General features: G+C 41.8%; 1 protein-coding gene across 2 annotated transcripts in view; it reads left to right on the top strand.

Moving 5' to 3' along the window:
• Positions 1–12,142: 12,142 nt before the first annotated feature.
• Positions 12,143–19,987, top strand: part of sorcs3 (sortilin related VPS10 domain containing receptor 3) — a 204,889-nt gene continuing 197,044 nt past the window's right edge. Inside the window, exon 1 of one of the 2 annotated variants that reach the window (XM_044114774.1) lies at positions 12,143–12,900. In XM_044114774.1, the coding sequence (XP_043970709.1) occupies positions 12,337–12,900 (564 nt within the window). In that variant the 5' untranslated portion in view covers positions 12,143–12,336. The remainder of the gene's footprint in view (positions 12,901–19,987) is intronic. The other variant, XM_044114776.1, reaches the window with a different exon arrangement.

Raw genomic sequence — 19,987 nt, 5'->3', positions numbered from 1 at the left:
TGCTTAGCAATTATGAGAAGAGTTTGACTGCAGTAATGGAGATTTTTTCACTGATTAAGGAGGAAGGCAAAGGGCTTAGATCGCTTTAAATCTGCCAGTTTTTTGTGATAAATGTGAGCCAGATTTGTAAGAGGTAATAATTTTTCATTCATTGTAAATAAAGCAGATCTGGTGTGATGCTTACATCATCGATCTGATGAAACATCTGAATCAGCGTTGCCGTCGTCACTGTGGTGCTTTTATAGTTCTTGAATCCACTCAGCAAACTTTGGTCCTGTTTGCACCTGCTAATCTCTGTTCTCCTTCTGCACCTTCTGTCACCGCAGGGCCATTTTCTTTCTTCCTCCGCTGTTGTTAAACATGCTGGCTAGCTCATAAAATTGATCACATGCACAACTGGAAGCCATCCGAAAAGTTCAAAGTTCTGCCCTCTTTTTCTACGTCTCTGAAGTATGACTAAGTAATGCATCTGCAGTGGGAGTCTGTCTACCTGGATTGGCCTGTTTACAATCTGCAGGGTTGTCCATCTGAGCGAGCAGCTGCCTGCTGAGCACCCCGAGGTGTGAAGATGGATATCCTTATCCAATGATAAGGGAACAAACCTGCCACTGAGCAACACATCAGTGACAGCGACAGAGCACTGACTCAGCCATTGGAGGATCCATTAGCTGCCCCAACTGTCAGTCTCTATTTAGAATAAAACAGCGATCAATACTGCCACCATTCACTCTGCTGCACCTACAGGAAGGCTGCAGGAGCTGAGTTTACCACGCTGAAATATTTAGAAACATTCACTGTGTCCTATTTTTCTGTCCTCTTTAATTAATGACATTTGCTGCAGTGAACATTGGGGAAGATTCAATTAGCTTTATAAAACATCACCATTCAGAGGTAGTTTATTAGCTTCTCTCCACTTGAAGAAAAATATCACACAAAACCCATAAATGTAATTAGCCCACCAGATGCCAAGTGGCATTAAAACGGCACTGAAAGAGCAATTAACTGTGGTCTGATTGAGAGGTAGCTGAAGTATTGGAAGAGAAATCTGAATTATTACCATGATTGTTGGACAGGAAAAGACAAACATTTACAATATAATGATGATTAGATGTCAAGATGACTGATATTTCAGATTATGTTGATTTTATGAAAGTCCCTGCCTAGCAGGACGCCTGGTGAAGTCCAGTATAGACGTGGACCATTCATTCATGTCTATACTGGTTTACCTTCACGGGGCTGTGGGAGGCTGCTGCCTATTTGAGTTGGTCATTGGGTGAGAGGCAGGATACTCTCTGGACTGGTTGCCTGTTCATCACAGGACAGATAATCATGCATGAACACTCATAACCAAGGACAGCAGAGCAACCCGTTTACCATCCCTGGAGAAAACCCAGGCATCGGGAGTTCCTGCAAACTCCATGCAGAAAGACTCCACACTGGGATTTGAACCCAGGACCTTCTGCTGAAAGAGTTGTGCCAACTGTGTCACTGTGCAGCTCTACATCTGAATGTGTTGTGATATGTGGCTCCAGGCTGTGAGGAGAAGATCCTTTGAGTCCTGAAGCTGTGGATCCTGGACCAGTTTGATCTTCCGGCTCTCAACCGGATGGAGATCAGAGGAGTTAGGAGGGAACGGAACAATGTAGCCTCCATTCTGACACTATCAGGCATTAACATTGTTGGATGACCCTGTTGCCAGTAAACCACTGTTTCTTTCTTCACCACTTGTGATAAATTATTTTGTATAATAATTTAAATGCTGTTCCGTGGGGTTGTCACAGAAAAACAGAACAGAAAACATTTAATTAGCAGTGTGTGACTCTCAGGCTTTAGTGTTCTTCTTCATGCAACACTTACCAAGCCCTTTTGATGTCCTCAGTTGCTGCTGCTTCTCATTCCTCTCTACCATCTGTGACACTAAATCTGTTTCCTCTCACTAATCATGCCCTCCACTGTATCTGCTCCTTGGTTTCCTTGGTCACATTTGTTACCTCTATTGTTGCCCTTTCTGACTTTCCTGGCTTATCAGTAAAACTAATGAGTGTTCATTCAGAACTTGTCGGCCTAATCTCTTTTTAACAGTAACTTCTGACAGCAAATTGAATAACCAGGCAAGGAAACAGGAAATTCAAGCAGTTACAATTTTTATTTTGATATCCAGGATTATTTTAGGATCAGAAAGTTACTCTGCCTGCTTAAACAAACACAGAGAGACAAAGTCCATGAACCCCAACATAAAGGACAGCAGGAGGAAGGAGGAGTTGAGACTACGTTTAGAGGGTTTCATCTTTTACTTTGGACACATTGAAGGATACGTTTATAGAAGGGGAGAGAGACTTGCTGTGTCTTTCCAGACCTAATAGGAAGCCAAGAGAGAAACTCTGATGATGGATGAGAAAGGCAGGAGCAGCAGAGACGTATTGGAGTTGTTGTATTATGTGTAGAGCAGGGGTGCCCAAAGTCGGTCCTCGAGGGCCGGCATCCTGCAGGTTTTACTTCTCTCCCTGGTTTAATGCACCTGGAGCCAATGATGGCTCATTAGAGGCCTAAAAAGTACACTGACAAGCTGAAAAGCTTATGACTACCACCAGGGTGAGAACTAAAGCATGCAGGATGCAGGCCGTCAAGGACCGAATTTGGACACCCCTGGTGTAGAGGGACAGTTGTGAGGAAGAGCTTACAGACTGGTTTGTTATGGAAAGAAGAATCATCAAAATCAAAGGAAAAAGTTGATGGAGACAGCAAAGTTTAAAAAAACGTCTTCAGTTTTGGGAGAAAAAAGTTTTATGATCAATTTAGGTGGTTTATAAGTTTCTTAAAAAAGGGTTAATGCGTAAAAGAAGACATGGAAACATGTTTGCAAATTAAATTGTGGTTTAGCAAACTTCCCATCCGCTGGTTGGATTGTGCCTTAAAGGCACAAAATTCTAAAAATGACTAAGTCCAAACATCCAACATTAAGAGGAGCTGCAGTCTGCAGTGGCTGGAGAGAGGCTCTCCATCCTGGGATGGGAGTGGTGGATCGCCCCCATCCACTGGTGGAGAAGGAACCACCAGCTGGGAGGGTGGAGTGGGGGGGGGAATTCTCCATTCTTCTGAGGACAGTTTGCAACTTCTATATCTTTATTACATAACGTCATAAAAAAAACGACAACAAAATGACAGTTTGCTTAACCTGGTTGATTCACTATAACACAGATGGAAACAAACCTAATTTGCATTTTCCTTTTTTTTTTTTTTGCAACATTTCAAGCATTCACTTCAAATTCACTTAATTGGATGGAAACAGGTACTGAGAGGGACAAAGACACCGCAAGGCGTAAAAGTGGACGACTTGTGCAGGCAGTGAGAGGTGAGCAGCAGAGCACAGGCTGAGGGAAATCCATGGAGACGAGATTCAGGGCTCCTATGTGACAAGTTTTTCTGACCTGTTTAATAGTTTTGTTGTCATTTCCCAGCCAAACCTCATCAGTTTATTCTGTCCCAGTCCTTTCCACCCACAGCTGCAGCCAGATCCTGGAAGAATCGACCGTCTGCCTGTTGTTCAGTAATCAGCGCCTCAGCTTGGAGACTTCTCCATTTATTCAGGTATTTTCCACATTCAACTGTTTGTTTCAGTTGCCATGTTTAAGAGTAGTTTGTTGTTTTTTGACCTTTTGATTCTGTGGCCAACACCTGGAATCTCAGTGATAAAACCATGTGAACATATTCCTCCTCTTCTCAGACTCTAACCTTTCCTGGGTTCTCTCTGGTATCTCCCTCCACCAAAGAGGATCCACAGATTTTAATTGGGACAAATCACAAGCTTCTTCAAAGTTAAATAGGAAGGAATGATTTAATGTTTATTAGTGTTTCCACTGTTCTTCATGTTTTATGTGAGTTTTTGTTAGCAGCTAACTAAAAGTATAAAATGCAGTTTTATTTGCAGGAGCTGAAAGATGATCTAGAATCACAATATGAGAGAATTACATTTGTGTTTCAGAGAAACCATTAAAATGACTCAACATTTCCCCTTCATTCTGTTTTACTGGTTTCATATAAAAATCAGATCAAGTTTCATTGGTTAAAGAAAGCCAGCCAAGCAGTTAGGAGATTAGATACAGAATCCAAAATGAAACGCATCCATCAAAATGTTTGTTTCTTTGAAATCTGAGGAACGTCAGGAGAAAAAAATATTCACAGCGACGTTAAACAAAGAAGGAAGAATGCAAAAAAATATTGCACCTAAGTCACAAACATTGTCTTCACTCCCAAAGCAACCTACTAACCACATCTGCCTGGCAGTGAATGAACTTCAGCCCTTACAGCTGCATATGCCAATCAGTGCCCGACCGTCAAAGGAAAAGGTCAATTACAGTTGCGTGTCCAAGGACTCTCTATCATAGTTTGACCTTTTTAACTTAATGTGACCGAAAAGCCTCTGGAGCTTCATCCAAATGTCACATATTTCCTGACACTGTTTGATTCCCCGGGCTTCAGAGTTTTTGCTGTGTCCCCTGTCTGTGTTGATGCAGGAGGAAAACTCCGACAACCAGAGAAAAAAAGTCAATATGTTCAAAAGAAAGCTTGAGATTAATACAAAAATGACACATAAACTGTTTTTTAACTGCCTTGGCTGTGTTTTTGTTTTAAATCAGTTGGGATTACCAAAGTTATATCAAATAAATACGATTACTTCTATTTACTTAAAGCTACAAAAATGTAAGAATTTAGGAAATTCTCTAATTTCAAATTTCAGCAGCGGTGTAACGTTACACAAAAATCAAGTTTTGAATTCACAGTTCAGTACATCTTCAGTAGGCTTAAATAATTAAAAAGAAAAAAATATTTATTAATATTATTTTATTTCTATCAGAAGAACCTTTTCTATTTCTGCAGTTAAATTGAGTTCATTATATTGAAAACATTTTAAAAGTTAAGAACTAATTGAAGGTTTGGTTGGATTTGTTTTTTCAACCAATAAAGTAGTTTCTGAGACACTTTTCAGCTGCTCTGGGAATCCCCAATGAGAACCGATTCCCGATCGTCTCCATCCGTTCATCCATTATCTTACATGCTGGTGCTCATCTGCAGCGGTCAACGGGCGAGAGGCGGGGTCACCTGGACAGGGCAACACAGAGACAGGCAACCCATGCATGCACAGGGAGAACATGCAAACATTCAAACACAAACATATGAAACCAGTGGCACCAGCTGCACCACTGTGTCCCCTGATTGTCTCCATTGTCATTGTAAACGTCTAACCCACAGCTCCTTTATGACACTTCTGCAAACATAAACTATGGGGCATGAGAGCTATTCTCCCAGAGGTGTGAGCAGAACAGGTTCCTCTGCCAGATGTTCCCTTCGCAGTCTGACACTAAGTGTGTTTGTTCCTTAGAAACTCAGGAGTAGAGAAAGTTGGGTTTCCAAGATCAAGCTGTGTGCTGAGGTAAGCTGAAATACATCACAGTGCTAAAACTGAACCTCTCACACCAGATCCAGTGATTCCATGTCCTTTATTATACTTTATTCTCTTTACTATAATGACAACAGTTATGGATAACAACATTTTGATGCCATATCACACATCTACATCATGTTAAATTAGCACATTCTGGTGTGAAAGTGAATTTTCTTATGATCAGTGTTAATAATGATGAAGGAGACTTCCTGTAGCTTCTTAGGGCAAAGCCACAACGTCTAATGTCTGAAGGTGATTTAAAATAATGATAAATTAACAAAAATAATATGAAAATGAAAGGAAGTGGCGGTGAAGTGGTCCAGACATGGGGTGTAACATTCCTCTGTCTGCTGTTAGCCTTTAATCTGACATTGATCTTCAGTCCAGAACCTTTAAAAAGGCTTAAGAGGAATCCACAGAATTTATTTCTCTCAGATAGTCGACCCCATTCTCCACTGGTGAAGGTTTTTAACGGGTTATGGGATCAGCCCACTTCTGCAGACTCAAATTCACTTGATTCTGATCCTGGTTGAGAGTTTCTCAATGACAGAGAAGAGTTCATTTCTCCAAGAATTTATTTTAAATAAGAGCATATTTCAGGATGACGCCGCCCTGGTGGTGGAATGTTTACGTTGATCAATCGACGGTGTTGATCGGCGTTGATCAATCAGCGTTGATCAATCAACGGTGTTGATCGGCGTTGATCAATCGACGGTGTTGATCGGCGTTGATCAATCGACGGTGTTGATCGGCGTTGATCAATCGACGGTGTTGATCGGCGTTGATCAATCAGCGTTGATCAATCAACGGTGTTGATCGGCGTTGATCAATCAACGGTGTTGATCGGCGTTGATCAATCAACGGTGTTGATCGGCGTTGATCAATCAGCGTTGATCAATCGACGGTGTTGATCGGCGTTGATCAATCGACGGTGTTGATCGGCGTTGATCAATCGACGGTGTTGATCGGCGTTGATCAATCGACGGTGATGAACTCCGGCTGAGCTCCAGATTGAATTTATGCCTTGGCTTCATTTGTCGTTCTTTGGCAAAGCAATCAAACCAGCTTTTTAAAATATCAACCAGAAGGAAGTGATGAAAATGTAACATAAGGTTTTAGTTCACCAGTTGCTTCATTTCTGTTGTGAATGAAATCTACATGCTGCATTTATTCATCATTTTCTCTGTGAGATGAACTAAAACTACACAGTGAACAAATACACAAGTCTCATAACAAACTAATTTGTAGGTAGATAAACACCAAATGTACGTAGTTCATTAAAAATGTGTTTTGAAAAATCTTTCATTTGTGTTTTTCTTTATCATTGATTTAATCTGTTTTTCTTGTTGTTTTTTTTCCTTATACTTTGGAATATTTTATATTCTAACATTTACTAACATTTTGTGAATTATTCACATATTTAATATTACTTGTAAAAATATTAGTATTTCTTCTGAATTTTCCTGTCTGTGTTTTATTTTTAAAAATCTTTTTTTTAATATATATATAATATATGCGCTCTGACTGCATGAATTAATTAGAAAAACGGTTGCAAATAGCCCAGCTGTGGAATATTGCACCATGTTATGAAGCATACTTGCTGTTTCTGCGTTTCCATTTTCTGCTGTCCTTCTGCAGCTACAGCTGGAAAAACCACAAAGACGTTTCACCACCGATCAGTTCAGCCTTATACAGACATTAAGTGTTTTACTGAAAGCCACTTCCTCATGGTTAAAGGTCCCTCAAAGCACCAGGCCTGTTTGCTCATAAAGACATATCTCTCTGATAAAACGGGCTCTTTTTGTGCCACATCTAGACACAGAATATGTCTTACTTGAAGGCAGATTGATTTGAAAAAATTCAGTTTGATTTATTGTTAAACGGGATTAATAATTTCCACTCCATTAGTAAGCCATGGTAATTGATGAATGGCAGCATCACAAGAGATGAGAAGTTTCATTCACTTTCATTAAAATCTCATTACGTGTCTCTGTGTAATAATTCAGTTCTGGGGAACGGTCTCTGCTCAGGGATGATGTGAGCTGGGAGGTTTTTCTTGTCTCTGGTTCTTCGGCTGCTGTTGTTTTAGGAGACATCTGAAAATGAGACCTTTTTAATCACCAAATTCACTGACTGACAGACGTTCAGAGGATTCTGTTCCTTTTGTTCTGGCCAAACGTCAGAGTTTCTGGAGACAGTTTGAACATTTAAGAGTGTTAAGATTTGAAGGATTTATTAGGCCTTGATCTGTTCCAGTGGCACTGGGCATGTTCTGTGTTTGACTGTAGCTCCATTCACTCTGCTGGGTGGCCAAGCTTATCGGTGCCACCAGTTAACAAAAAAAAAACTTTTACTGCAGTGGAGTAATTACCTTTCTGTAAAAGAGGCAAAAAACAAATTGTTTTTGGGCAAAATCACTCGCAGTTTTTCTTTTATGCCCCAACATTTCACAAAGTTACATAATAAAGAGAGACCTTGTCTGACAAATTTTAATTTATTATAAGGCTTTATTATAGGCTTACGGTCTTATGGACAGAATTTGTAGGTGGAGCCGACTCAGCCAAGGTCCTGACCCGTTTTGGTGGCCTCAGGATCGGGCCTCTGCTTTTCACAGATGATTTAGTTCTGTTGCTTTCATCAAGATGTAATTTCCAGCTTTTACTGAAGTCAGGAATGAAGCAGCTCAGATGAGAATCAGCACCTCCAAATCTGAGACCAGAAAACAGAACAACACCTCTCTGGTGATGTTCATGGAAAAAATGGAACAGGAAGTCCATCAGTGGATCGGTGCTGTTTGTTCAGTAATGTGAACGATGTAGTGGTGTGTCATGGTGAACAAAGAGCTGAACCAAATGACAAAACTCTGGATTTACTGGTTGGTCTTCACTCCAACCTCGTCTATGGTTGAGACTGAATAAATAAGATCATGGAGACAAATGGTAGAAAGGAGTTTCCTCCTCTGAGTGAAAGGGCTCTGTCATTTTCAAAGAGAAGACTCAATAATGCTGCAGCGTCACAATGATGGAACAACGACATCATCCAGTGACTCCCTCACAGTGAGCTTTAACCTGGAAACTGGCCCAGTTTGGCTTGGATGTTTAGCAAACTTTGTCCGAACTTGAAAAATGTTCACTGGCACTGGAAATGATCAACCTTAAAAATTCCAATTAAAATGACCAGGTCAGCTAATGCACTGACTTAAAATCTGGCTCCAATCAGAAAGAACTGTAAGAAGTCCGGATCAGTCTGTGCAGAAGGGTCCAGGGTTTGGGTTCCTGGAGGAGAGAGAGAGCACTTTCTGATTGATTGGGAGGAATTGGCAGCGGGTTTCACCACTCCAAGGGGAGAAATAAGGCAGAGCCCAAAGGCATGAGAGAGGGGAGAGCAGGGATGTAGCTGCACATCAAGGACCTGGAAAGAAAGGGAATGTGTGTGCATGAAAGAAAATGAGAGTCTTTTTTTTCTCCTCCTCTGTGGGAGTGGGTCTGTATGAGTGGCTAAGTGCAGCTTGGTCATTCATTAGCAGCCTGGCATGTTGCATCCTTGTCTATCAACTTGACTGGCCACAAATTGAACATCAGGATAAACCCTAGAGACTCTGTCTGAATCCCAGCAAATTCCCAGCGATTGTAATGTGAGAAGGAGAACTGCGGAGCAGACAGGGGTATTTTTAAAATTATACATCTATACACAGGGGCCACTGCGGTAGAATGTGAAGTTTAATCTGATTGCTCTGCACTGCCAGAAAGCAAGAATGAGTCTAAACTGCAGCTTAACTGTGTCTTTAAAAATCCCCACAATAATTATTATATTCTTATTATGTGACATGATCTGGATGTTGTGACAAAACAAAATCAAGATCTGCTCCCAGATGGTTTTCAGACTGAAGGAAGACGTCGCTTGGATAGAAAGAGTTTTGAGTCAACAGTCTTTAAACAGCTTGTTTCCTGCTAGCTTGCGCCGCCCTGCATGCCCCCCCCCCCCCCAATCCCATCCCCAAACACACATACACACACATACACACACCACAGATATTATAGTAGCATGATGCCATCTAACAGAAACCCCCTGGTTTTATTACTACAAAACTTGGTGATTAAATAAATAAACAATGAACAAAAGACGACCTTGTTCGCAGTGCGAGGTGTCCTGTCCACATTTATCTCTAATAATTGCAGCCTGTGGGGAAATTAAGGCTTTTCAGGCCCCAGGGTTTTCTTTGTTTGAGTGTATTCATGGCTCACCTATAAACAGCAGATAAAGTCAGAAATTAGTCCGAAAATTTCACAGCTGAGCTCCAAATTACAGTCAAAGAAAATATGGTGGCATTTAGTGAGTATCAGTCTATAACAATAAGTTCTCATTACGTCATTGTTTTTGATTTTGCTGCTGGAGTTGTGCACTTAAGTGAAAAAGATGAGTAGACACTAGCTGGCTCTGGAGGATGCATTAGCGACGTCAAACCTGACCTCCAAAAACAGAAGCTTTTGGACTTCATGAGTTGATAATAAAGTCTGTTGTAAATCAGATATGTCTTCTGTGACACCAGAACAACAGTGAATCTAAAACAGAAGGTGTATTAAAGAAATCACGGTGTCTCCAATGACCCGGTCCCAATCAACAGGTACCTCAACCTGATTTAAATGTTTTTTGCAGGATTTTAAGAAGTTGTGCAGAAACACGGAAGAACAAACTTCACACCCATTCTGCCATCAGAACACGTCACCTGGTTTACTGGTTTACAGGAAGGTTGAATCAGGCTGTTTGGAGTATTTAGGTTTCAGTTTGACAAGCTGGTCAGGAGTGTCTCCAGACGGTGGCTGCTGCCTTGATTTTACAGATTACACTAAAACTATACTTCAATTCAATTCACTCTTTGCCCAGTTGTTATTTTCTGTGCTACATTTGCAATCCATCGCTGATCAGCTGCAGAACATCAATAATCAGTGTCTGTCACAATTCTTGAGTGCTTGGTTTTTGGTCTTCATTTGTGAACATTTTTATGTGGTTTATGTTGAAGTCTTGCCATACTCAGTTTATTTCCCTGTGCTCATTATTAGAATGTTTTTTTTTTCTATTAAAGTTGTTCCTGTTATATTTAAGTTGTTTTTGGTTCCTCTGTCTTGGTTGGTCTCTTTCTGTCGGTTTTCCTGCTTCCATTCTGCCCCAGCTGTACCACATTTCCTCTGCTTAGTTCATCTGGTTCATTTGCAATAACCTTCAGTCTCACTGGTTCATTGATGGAATTATTTCACAATGTTGAATTATGATGGAACCATTTCCTGTAACATCATAATTTCTTAATAAAACTTTGCAAGTTATTTTTCTTTAAAACTCCTCACATTAAATCTCAGTTTCTGTTTGACCTGCATCTCAGTAAAAGTAAAAACCAAGCTGATTGTTTTAAGGGGGGAAAAAAATCTGAACAAGCAGTTAAAAATGAACTATTTCTACTAATCATTGGCTGACTATATAAGCAATAATTATTCATTTGGATGAAATATTTTGTAGAGGTAGAAAAAAGTCTTTGCTGCTCCCATAGAGTAAAAGAAACAATGTTTTCCAGATCTTAAATCTTATATTTAGTAAATTAACATGATCATGCTTTATATAGTTAAACTAGTTGTTTGACAAAACTATTTCAGTATTTATTTTTCCATGAACATTAGGTTTTTAACATTTTATTTATTTATTTTTGTTCTATTTTAGACCAAATGAGGGGAATTCAAATGTCCCACAAACGATTTATAGGTAAATGAAAACATTCAGATTGAAATTAAGATGAATGTTTGAAAAGCATAAGACTGAAAATAATAATAAGAGACGAACAGAAAGGCTAAATTTACAACATAGAAAAAATAACAAAAAAAATAAATAATATTGAGGAAAAAATACAGAAATACGAGTAAAGAAGTAATGATTCTTCTGACTGACCAGCATGGAGTTTATTTCATATGAGTAAATGAATCAGCAAATAAGAATAAATAACAGTATTATTTAGAGCAAAATCAATAAATAAAAAATATGGATTATTCAAAGCCAGACAGATCTAAAGGAGGTAGAAGTGATCAGATAAATTAGAATCGGCATTTATTAAGCCTTATAACTAATGAAATGTGTAATATCTGACAGAGTCTCAGTATGAACACTTTAGGACTTTTGTTCTTTTTACTCTGATCCCAGATGGCGCTGCTGACCTTAATCAGCTCAGCTCCATGCGCTGAAAAACTGAACCACTTGAGTGTTTTAGTTTCTCCAAACTGCTGCGCCGCCGCACATTTCTGCCCGGATCCAAACTGCGCAGTTTTATTTACGCACCAAAGCAACTTGAATCTTTTCTAGCCATACATATTTAATCTTTAAATGTGCTTAGTGAATTAGTAGCAGAAACAAATAAAAAGCTACAAAATGGAGAGGCTGTGTGGAGAATCCGAGGCAGCAGCACAGTGACTATTCTGTGCTGCTCAGATTTGAACACTTCAAAGAAGCTTCAGCACCATGGACAGCGTTTCTCTCTTTTCTCTGTTACACCACACACACCCACACACGCACACACACACGCACCCACGCGCACACACACACACGAGTGCACGCGCACACGCACTAGAACACTGAGCGTCTCTTCCGGGCGCTCACTCGGCAGCTGGCTCAGAATCAGCTCCTCCCTCCTGTGTGGTGGCTTTTCCGACCAAAAGCTCCTCAGACGTGAACAGTTTCGCTGAGGAGCACTTTACTCCCCCTCAGCCCTTTTCCCCCGCTGCTTCCCCCCTCCTTGGAAAAACATCCAGGCGGACAGCCGAGGCGTCACTTTCTGCATAGCGACCTGAGTGAGAGGAGTTGAGGTGTCGGATAATCAGGTCTCCACTCGTCCTTCACCCGGATCTCTGTCAGCGATGGAGACTCGGGCTGGCACCCGCCCAGGCTCTCGCGTCTCTCTGGGTCTCTGGCTGCTGATCACCGCTCATGCCCTCCAACACGGCAGGGCGGAGATAAGTTGCGGATCTTGCCCGTCGCCTGTTCAACTTCACCGGGAGGAGCTGCAGCTGGCGCCGGGGGTGCGCTCCGACCCCGCGGAGGAGGCGGTTGAGGTCAGGGAACCCCGGGTTACCGGTCGGGAATCTGGGATGCTTGCTACTTCTGGCCCTAATTTTAGTTTGGATGAAGTTAAACCAGCCGGTTCTGAGTCTGGGGTGGCTGAGGATGCTGCGCCCTGGAGAGCCAAGAGGAGCGCTCCAGACTTTAGCGAGTTCAGCGACAGCGACTGGACCGGTCGGACCGGCCGGACCGCGCAGCTGGATAGCCACAAAGCTGGCCGGTCGGAATTCGGGTGGAACAGGCAGGATGGGAGAGGGAATACCCGGCAGGATGAGCCAAAGCTCAACAGCAGCACCTTCGCTCTCACTGGGGACTCTGCGCACAACCACGCCGTGGTCTACTGGACCGGACAAAACAGCAGCGTGAGTGCAGCTCCCTTCTTATCTCCCCCTAGTTGATCTGTGCGGATAAACTCCTCGCAGCGCACACTTTGTGCCGCTGTTAACAGGTGCACCTCCAGCTACAGATGCGCACTAACGGACGCTGCCAGACCTGAGCAGCATCGCGATTTGCTCGCACCAAACCTCTCTGCCACTTCTTCAACTTCTTATTTTCTTTCTTCAACAATCGACTCAGCTGCTTTTTTCGCTCGCTCGCTGTCTGCGGGTGGCCTTAAAGGCGCGATTAGGTTAAATATTTTATTTCGAGTGCAGAAATATTCAGAGCAGATCTGAGATAAGCGAATACATGATTCATTTCTCCCCAGCGATGCCAGCTTTTCAATCCAAATTAAGTGACTGGGGAGTGAGGGAGTCCTGAATTATTAAAGACGTTTCAGAGGAAACCCGAAATTCCTTCAACTGAATTTCTTATCCATATTATTATTATTATTATTATTATTATTATTATTATTATTATTATTATTATTATTATTATTATTATTATTATTATTATTATTATTATTTCCAGTCTTATGAAAACGGAACAAATCTGCCTCGTTTGGGTGTAGAAATCTGTTATCCTTCAGAACACAAAGATGCCAACCCCTGTTGCATTACCTCACATTTTCCAAAGGGGGTGTTTGGAGATTAAGTCCAGCTCCTATCTGCAATATTACACCGAGATTTGAGCATTATTCCATCAACTTCATGTAATCTGTAATGATGCATCTGCTTCATCTTTGCCAGAATCACGAAAGAAAACGACTCATTTTCAGACTTGCATATTGGAAGCTGTGGGTCTTTGAGTGCAGCAAAATGAGTGTTGAGGTCAAAGAGATGTGCAGCATTATGCGCCTTTATAGTTCTCACAGCGCCACTTCACTGGTCTCAGTAATACAGACCTCATTCAGAGCCAGCCCTGCTCAGAAATTGGCTGAATGCTGCAGCTCTTACTCCAATGGTTCTACTCCAGGAGGAGGATAATGAGCAGAAATAAAACCGAATCATTTTTACACGGCTGTGTCTGCTCAGCAGGAACCCAGGAGTTCTTCTTTCAGCAGCTTTATTTGTTGTTATGACTTCTCTTTTTATTCCATTAAAATAAGAGCAAAATGTAGCACATTCAGGCTTGTCTGGGCTGATTACGGCATGGTCAGTGACCCTTTATTTTTTAACCCACAGTGAAGGCCGAGGGGCTGCGTATGAGTGTGTGTGTGTGTGTAACTTTGGGATTGCATGCTGGATGGAGAAGGCGAGGGGTTGTGAAGGGCCGCTGCCCCTAAGGTTTGAATGCTCACTGTCTATCTTGGAGACCTCTGTTTTGAAGTTTCTTTTTTTACACGGTGAAAATCAGGATAAATGAGGACAGAAGCAGAGATCGTCCTGGTGGACGGCTTCAGCCTAAAGCTGTTTAACTGTGGAACTACGATGCCCTGCTAAAGTATTAATGAACTTGTCGACATTTTGTGACATTACAACATAAAGGTCAATGTAATTTGGGGGTTGGGCGTCTGTAAGTTGCCAACACAAAGAACAGCATCATTAGGAAAGTGATTTATATATTTTTTCTTTATCAAATAAAAATCAGAAAACTGAGGCGTGAGACTGCAGGTACATCTCCAGACTGAAATTCCTCTTTGGCTCAGTCTCAAATTGGCTGGACAGAGAACTTTTGTTATCCTCTGGACTCTCAGTTGGATTTTGATCTGGACTTTGATTAGGCCATTCTAGCAGACATATGCTTTAACTGCAGCATTCTGTGGAAGCTCTCATATTTGGAAGGTGAACCTCTATACAGAAGCTGGTTAGCTACATGTGCCAAAGACATAATTGTGTAAATAAATCACATACCCTTAAATAAATCAAGATTGCATTAAGTGTCAAAGTAGAGATAGTAGAGAGATGATTGGAGTAGAAACCTGTTGAATGACCTTTTGCAGCCTCTGAACAGGTTTTCTTCCAGCTCCTCCCTGAATGTAACTCCATTAATCTACTCATTAACTCTAACCAGCTTCATCACATTGATGAAGAAAGGCCTCCTGACAGCAGGATGCTGCCACCACCTTGACTCACAGTAGGGCTGGCATGTTCAGGTAACAATAAACTTTTAACTTTGGTTTCGTCTGACCAGAAAACCTCTAACACATTTGGTTTCCCTACATGCCTTGTGACCCGTTTGGGCAGTCTTGTTGCCTCTTTCCCATAATAACTAGATTTGTGGTTTGCACAGTTCTTGGTGCCGATGCCAGCAGAGTCTCCCAGTTAAGCAGTGAATCTCTGAAGCTTCCCAAACTTTACCATCTCCATCTTGGCTGCTTCTCTGAATCGGGCTCTCGCTGCCCAGATGGTCGGTTGGAACAGACAGTCCCGTCTTCGTAGGTTTAAAACCATCACAGAACATCTGGATTCATATTAAGAATAAATTACTCACAGATTATTTAATAATTATTCTGCAGGCAATTGTGAAAGGGAAGGTCTGAATATTTACCTCACTTTAAGATTTTGATGTCCAAAGAAATGTTAAAAATTCAGCTTTGTTTTGCTTTTACTTTCTAATCTTGCACTATTGTGTCGAGGAATGGACTGAATATGATTCTCTAGATGTGAAACAGTTGATTAGCTATGCTTACTTTGGTGGTGCGCTAAAGTAAACATAAATTCCCAGCTGAGAGGCAGGACTTAGTGGTTGGATGGCGACCATCTTTGTTTGGTGGGTTTAACCTTTACTGTCAGTTTGATCTGAAGGAGAGAAAACACCACAGGCTGTTTGGTCTGACCAAACCTCCGCAGGTGCCGTTTGCTCCAGATGGAAGCAGCTGTTGCACAACACGCCCTTGTCATTCACTTCATGCTGTACATTCATTGTGAAATGTGACATTCTTTTTAATTTCTTAGGTATTTCTTTGCTGCTGTGGAACTTATTAGACTGTGTTAAGATGGAAAGACATTAACAGTTACCTTAAAGAAGCAATGTCCAGTTATGGTTCTGAAAATCAAGGACCTGCAGTGGCCCAGTCAAAGTCCAGACATCAAACTAACTGCAAATGCTGTGCTATTGCTTAATTTTTATTCCTGGATCAACTCATCTTTATTATTGTTTGAAAATTAAAATGTAAAATTCCTAAATGTTTGTAAATGACAGATTTGATCCGTACAGATGTGGTTTTACTGCAACGCTTCCTGATTATTCAGCCAGAAGCATCCAAATAAAAAAGGTGATGTTAGCAACGTAGGTAGGAGTTAGTCCCTTAATCGTTGGGTTGCTGGTTCAAGCCCCCGCTCCGTGTTTTTCTGACTTTGTGTCCTTGGGCAACCACTTGGACCAGCTGGCTGGTGGTCAGAGCATGGTGACCTTCAGACAGCCACAGGGCAGCTGTGGCTACAATGTGTGAAATAATGAATGTTGTCTGAAACACTTTGGGGTTCTCTGGATTTGATAACATGCTACACAAGTTTACCATATGATTAATATTTAAAATGGCTTCACATTCTGAAGCACTGAAGTGTAAAACATATAGAAAACAAACAAACTGCCTTTGAGTTTGTCTGAACCAGGTCTTTAACTCGACGGTCACCATAACAACGGGCATCTGACTTGATGGACAGTTGGGGTTCTTGGTTAGCCTACAACAAATATCTTGTGGTTGTTGTTGTGGTGTTCCCGATAGTAAATATAACAATTCGCCAGTGGTGGCGCTCTTGCGTTATACAAGAGCGTGAGCTGCACCGCAGAAGAAGAAAAAGGGTTCCATGTTCGATAATAAAAGTTTGCCATGTGCTGTTTCCAGTTGCCTGCTTGGACATCATTTATTTTAACCCAGTGTTCATACACAACAGAATTTTGGCGACGAGGATGGGATGTTCAAGTTGGAAAGCACAGAGTATGCAGGGAGCGGCTCCATAGAGGCAAAAACGGAACCATAAAAGCCGAGCGTTTTGGTGAGTGAAAGGACCGCCGAACCAGAGCTACAAAGATGGCGTTTGGAAAGCCTGAAGATTTTCACTTCGAGGAAAGTGAGGAAAGTTTTGACAACTACATGAGCTGCCTCGAACAGTATTTTGCGCAAACGACTTGGACACTAACGAGGAGAAAACTAAGTCGGTGTTTCTCACGGTGGGAAAAAGATCCCATAGCTTGCTCATGGACCTATGTGCTCCGGATAAACCATCAGAGAAAAGCTATGAGGAGTTGGTGGAGTTGCTGCAGAGGCACTACGTACCAAAGACGAACTTTATTGCAGAAAGGTGCAAGTTTCACGGAAGAAACCAAAAAGACAACGAAACTATCAGTGAGTACGTGGCTAGTTTACGAAAATTAGCAGCTACATGTAAATTTGGGACTTTCTTAGATGAAGCACTGCGTGATAGATTTGTCTGTGGGGTAAAGAGCAGTGAGCTCAGAGATCGGCTGCTCAGCACCGCGCACACCAAAGACTTGACGCTGCCGCTGGCTGTAGAAATGGCGTTCTCCTTTGAAGTAACTAAGGACAGTGCACAGCAATTTGCACAGAAAGCGTTCAAGGCTCATGTAGTGGATAAGAAAGCTAAAACACAATACCTGAAGCTGAGAAGAATAGAGCTACCGGGAAGCCCTGTTATCGCGGTGGAAAAAGTCACAACCGAATGACTGCAGGTTTAAAGAAAGCGAGTGCCATGAGTGTAAGAAGAAGGACACATAGCAAAAGCCTGTCGCACACGAAAGAAGGAGGCCGTTCGAAAATGCGACCAAAGGGAACCATGCATCTGGATGTGAAGAGACGATCCAGCGCTCTCAAGCAGCGCCATGATGTCGGCGTTCTTCAACAGCAGGATGTCTGCAGCTGGCCTGGTCCGCAGTACCCTCATGAAGGTGCGCCTCAGTATGCAGATCCTGGCAACAAGCACGAGTTTAAAGGGGATTCAGACGACAACCAATTTCTGTCACATCAAGTCAGAGAAGACAGAGCAGCCAGTGATGTTGTGGTTCAGTGCAAAATGGAAGCTGCACCAAACTCTGACACTATTCCAGATCGGGCATCGGACAGTCCAGATCTTGGTTTGTTTGAAATGAACACAGGTAATGGTGACATTGTTAAGCCTTATTATGTGTATGTCAGTGTAAATGGTTCAAGAGTGAAGATGGAACTAGACACTGGTGCCGCAGTGTCAGTGATATCTGAAAATCTGTATAAGCGCAGATTTAAATCAGTCAAACTTAGTTCAGCAAATTGTGTACTTAAAACGTACAGCCAAGAGTCATTACCGCTGATGGGTAAATTTGTGGCAAAAGTGAAATGTAAAGAGACCACTAAAAAACTAGAACTGTTAGTAGTAAAAGGAAGAGGCCCTGCTTTGATGGGTAGAGACTGGATTAGCCAGCTGAAGCTAGACTGGTCACAGGTGAATAGAGTGGCTCCAGAAACAGTGGAAGATGTATGTGCTCAGTATGCATCAGTGTTCAACCCTGAGTTAGGCAAGTTGAAGGGTATTAAAGCCAAGCTACATGTTGCTCCAGAAGCAGTGCCGAAGTTCCATAAACCAAGAAATGTTCCATATGCATTAAGAGAAGCTGTGGAAAAGGAACTGACTAAATTGGAGGCAGAAGGAGTTATTTCACCCACTAATTACAGTGAGTGGGCTGCTCCAATAGTGTGCATACCTAAAAGGATGACAGTGTGAGATTATGTGGAGACTACAAGGTCACCATAAATCCATGGTTAAACGTGGACCAGTATCCACTTCCAAAAACGCAAGATCTGTTTGCAAAATTAGCAGGAGGTCAGAAATTCACCAAACTAGACTTATCTCAGGCTTACCAGCAAGTCCAGTTAGAGGACAGCTCTAGGTGTTACCTGACCATAAACACTCACAAAGGGCTGTACCAATACAACAGGTTGCCTTATGGTGTTGCAAGTGCTCCTGCAATTTTCCAGAAAATAATGGATCAAGTACTTCAGGGCATGGATGGGGTTATCTGCTATCTTGATGATATTTTGATAACTGGTAAAGATGCAGCAAGCCACCTGACTAACTTAAAGGAGGTCCTTAAAAGGCTCGAAAGCTACAACCTTAGGGTAAAGCGAGAAAAGTGTGAGTTCATGAAAGACAGTGTTTCATATTTAGGACATGTCATTGACGCCACCGGCATTCATCCTATGAAGGAAAAGACAACTGCCATTCAGAAGGCTCCAGTTCCAAGAAATGTAACTGAACTTAGGTCATTCTTGGCTCTGTTAAACTACTATGGAAAGTTTATTCCAAACTTATCGACTCTTATCCAGCCAATGTCAGCATTGCTGCACAAAGACGCAGACTGGGTTTGGTCAGAAAATTGTCAAAATGCCTTTGAGAATGCAAAGAAGGCTCTTCAATCTGACAAAATATTGGTACATTTTGATGCAGAACTGCCAATTATCTTGGCATGCGATGCATCTCCTTATGGAGTTGGTGCTGTAATCAGTCACCAAATGAAGGATGGAAGCGAAAGACCGATTGCATTTGCATCACGAATGCTAACTAAGACAGAACAAAATTACTCGCAGATTGAGAAAGAAGCACTTGGTTTAGTGTTTGGTGTTATGAAGTTTCATGACTACCTTTATGGTAGGAAATTCATTTTGGTGACGGACCATAAACCATTGTTAAAAATCTTGGGACCAAAAACAGGTGTGCCTACGCTAGCTGCTGCTAGATTGCAAAGATGGGCTCTAATCCTAGCTGCATACAAGTACGAGATTCAGTACAAGAGATCTGAGCAACATAGTAATGCAGATGCTTTATCAAGGTTACCGATGAAACCAAGTGTGGATGTGGTGTCAAACCCTATTTACAAAGTATCTTACCTTGACGAGTTACCTATTACTGCAAGGGAGATAGCAAAAGAAACAGACAAAGATCCTGTGTTAAAGGTGGTGAAACAGTTAGTGTTAACTGGCTGGCCTAAACATGTGCAGGATGAGTTGCTGAAGCCATATTTTCAGAGACGTTTTGAGCTGACTGTTGAAGATGATTGTCTGCTGTGGGGGTTACGAGTGGTGGTTCCTAAGAAATTAAGGGATCAGTTGATTTCTGAACTGCATGAACACCACTG

This window comes from Gambusia affinis, linkage group LG04, assembly GCF_019740435.1.
Source record: "Gambusia affinis linkage group LG04, SWU_Gaff_1.0, whole genome shotgun sequence".
In the NCBI taxonomy this organism is placed as follows: Eukaryota; Metazoa; Chordata; class Actinopteri; order Cyprinodontiformes; family Poeciliidae; genus Gambusia; species Gambusia affinis.
Note: the sequence above shows the minus strand (reverse complement) of the source record. Positions and strands in the feature narration are given on the sequence as shown.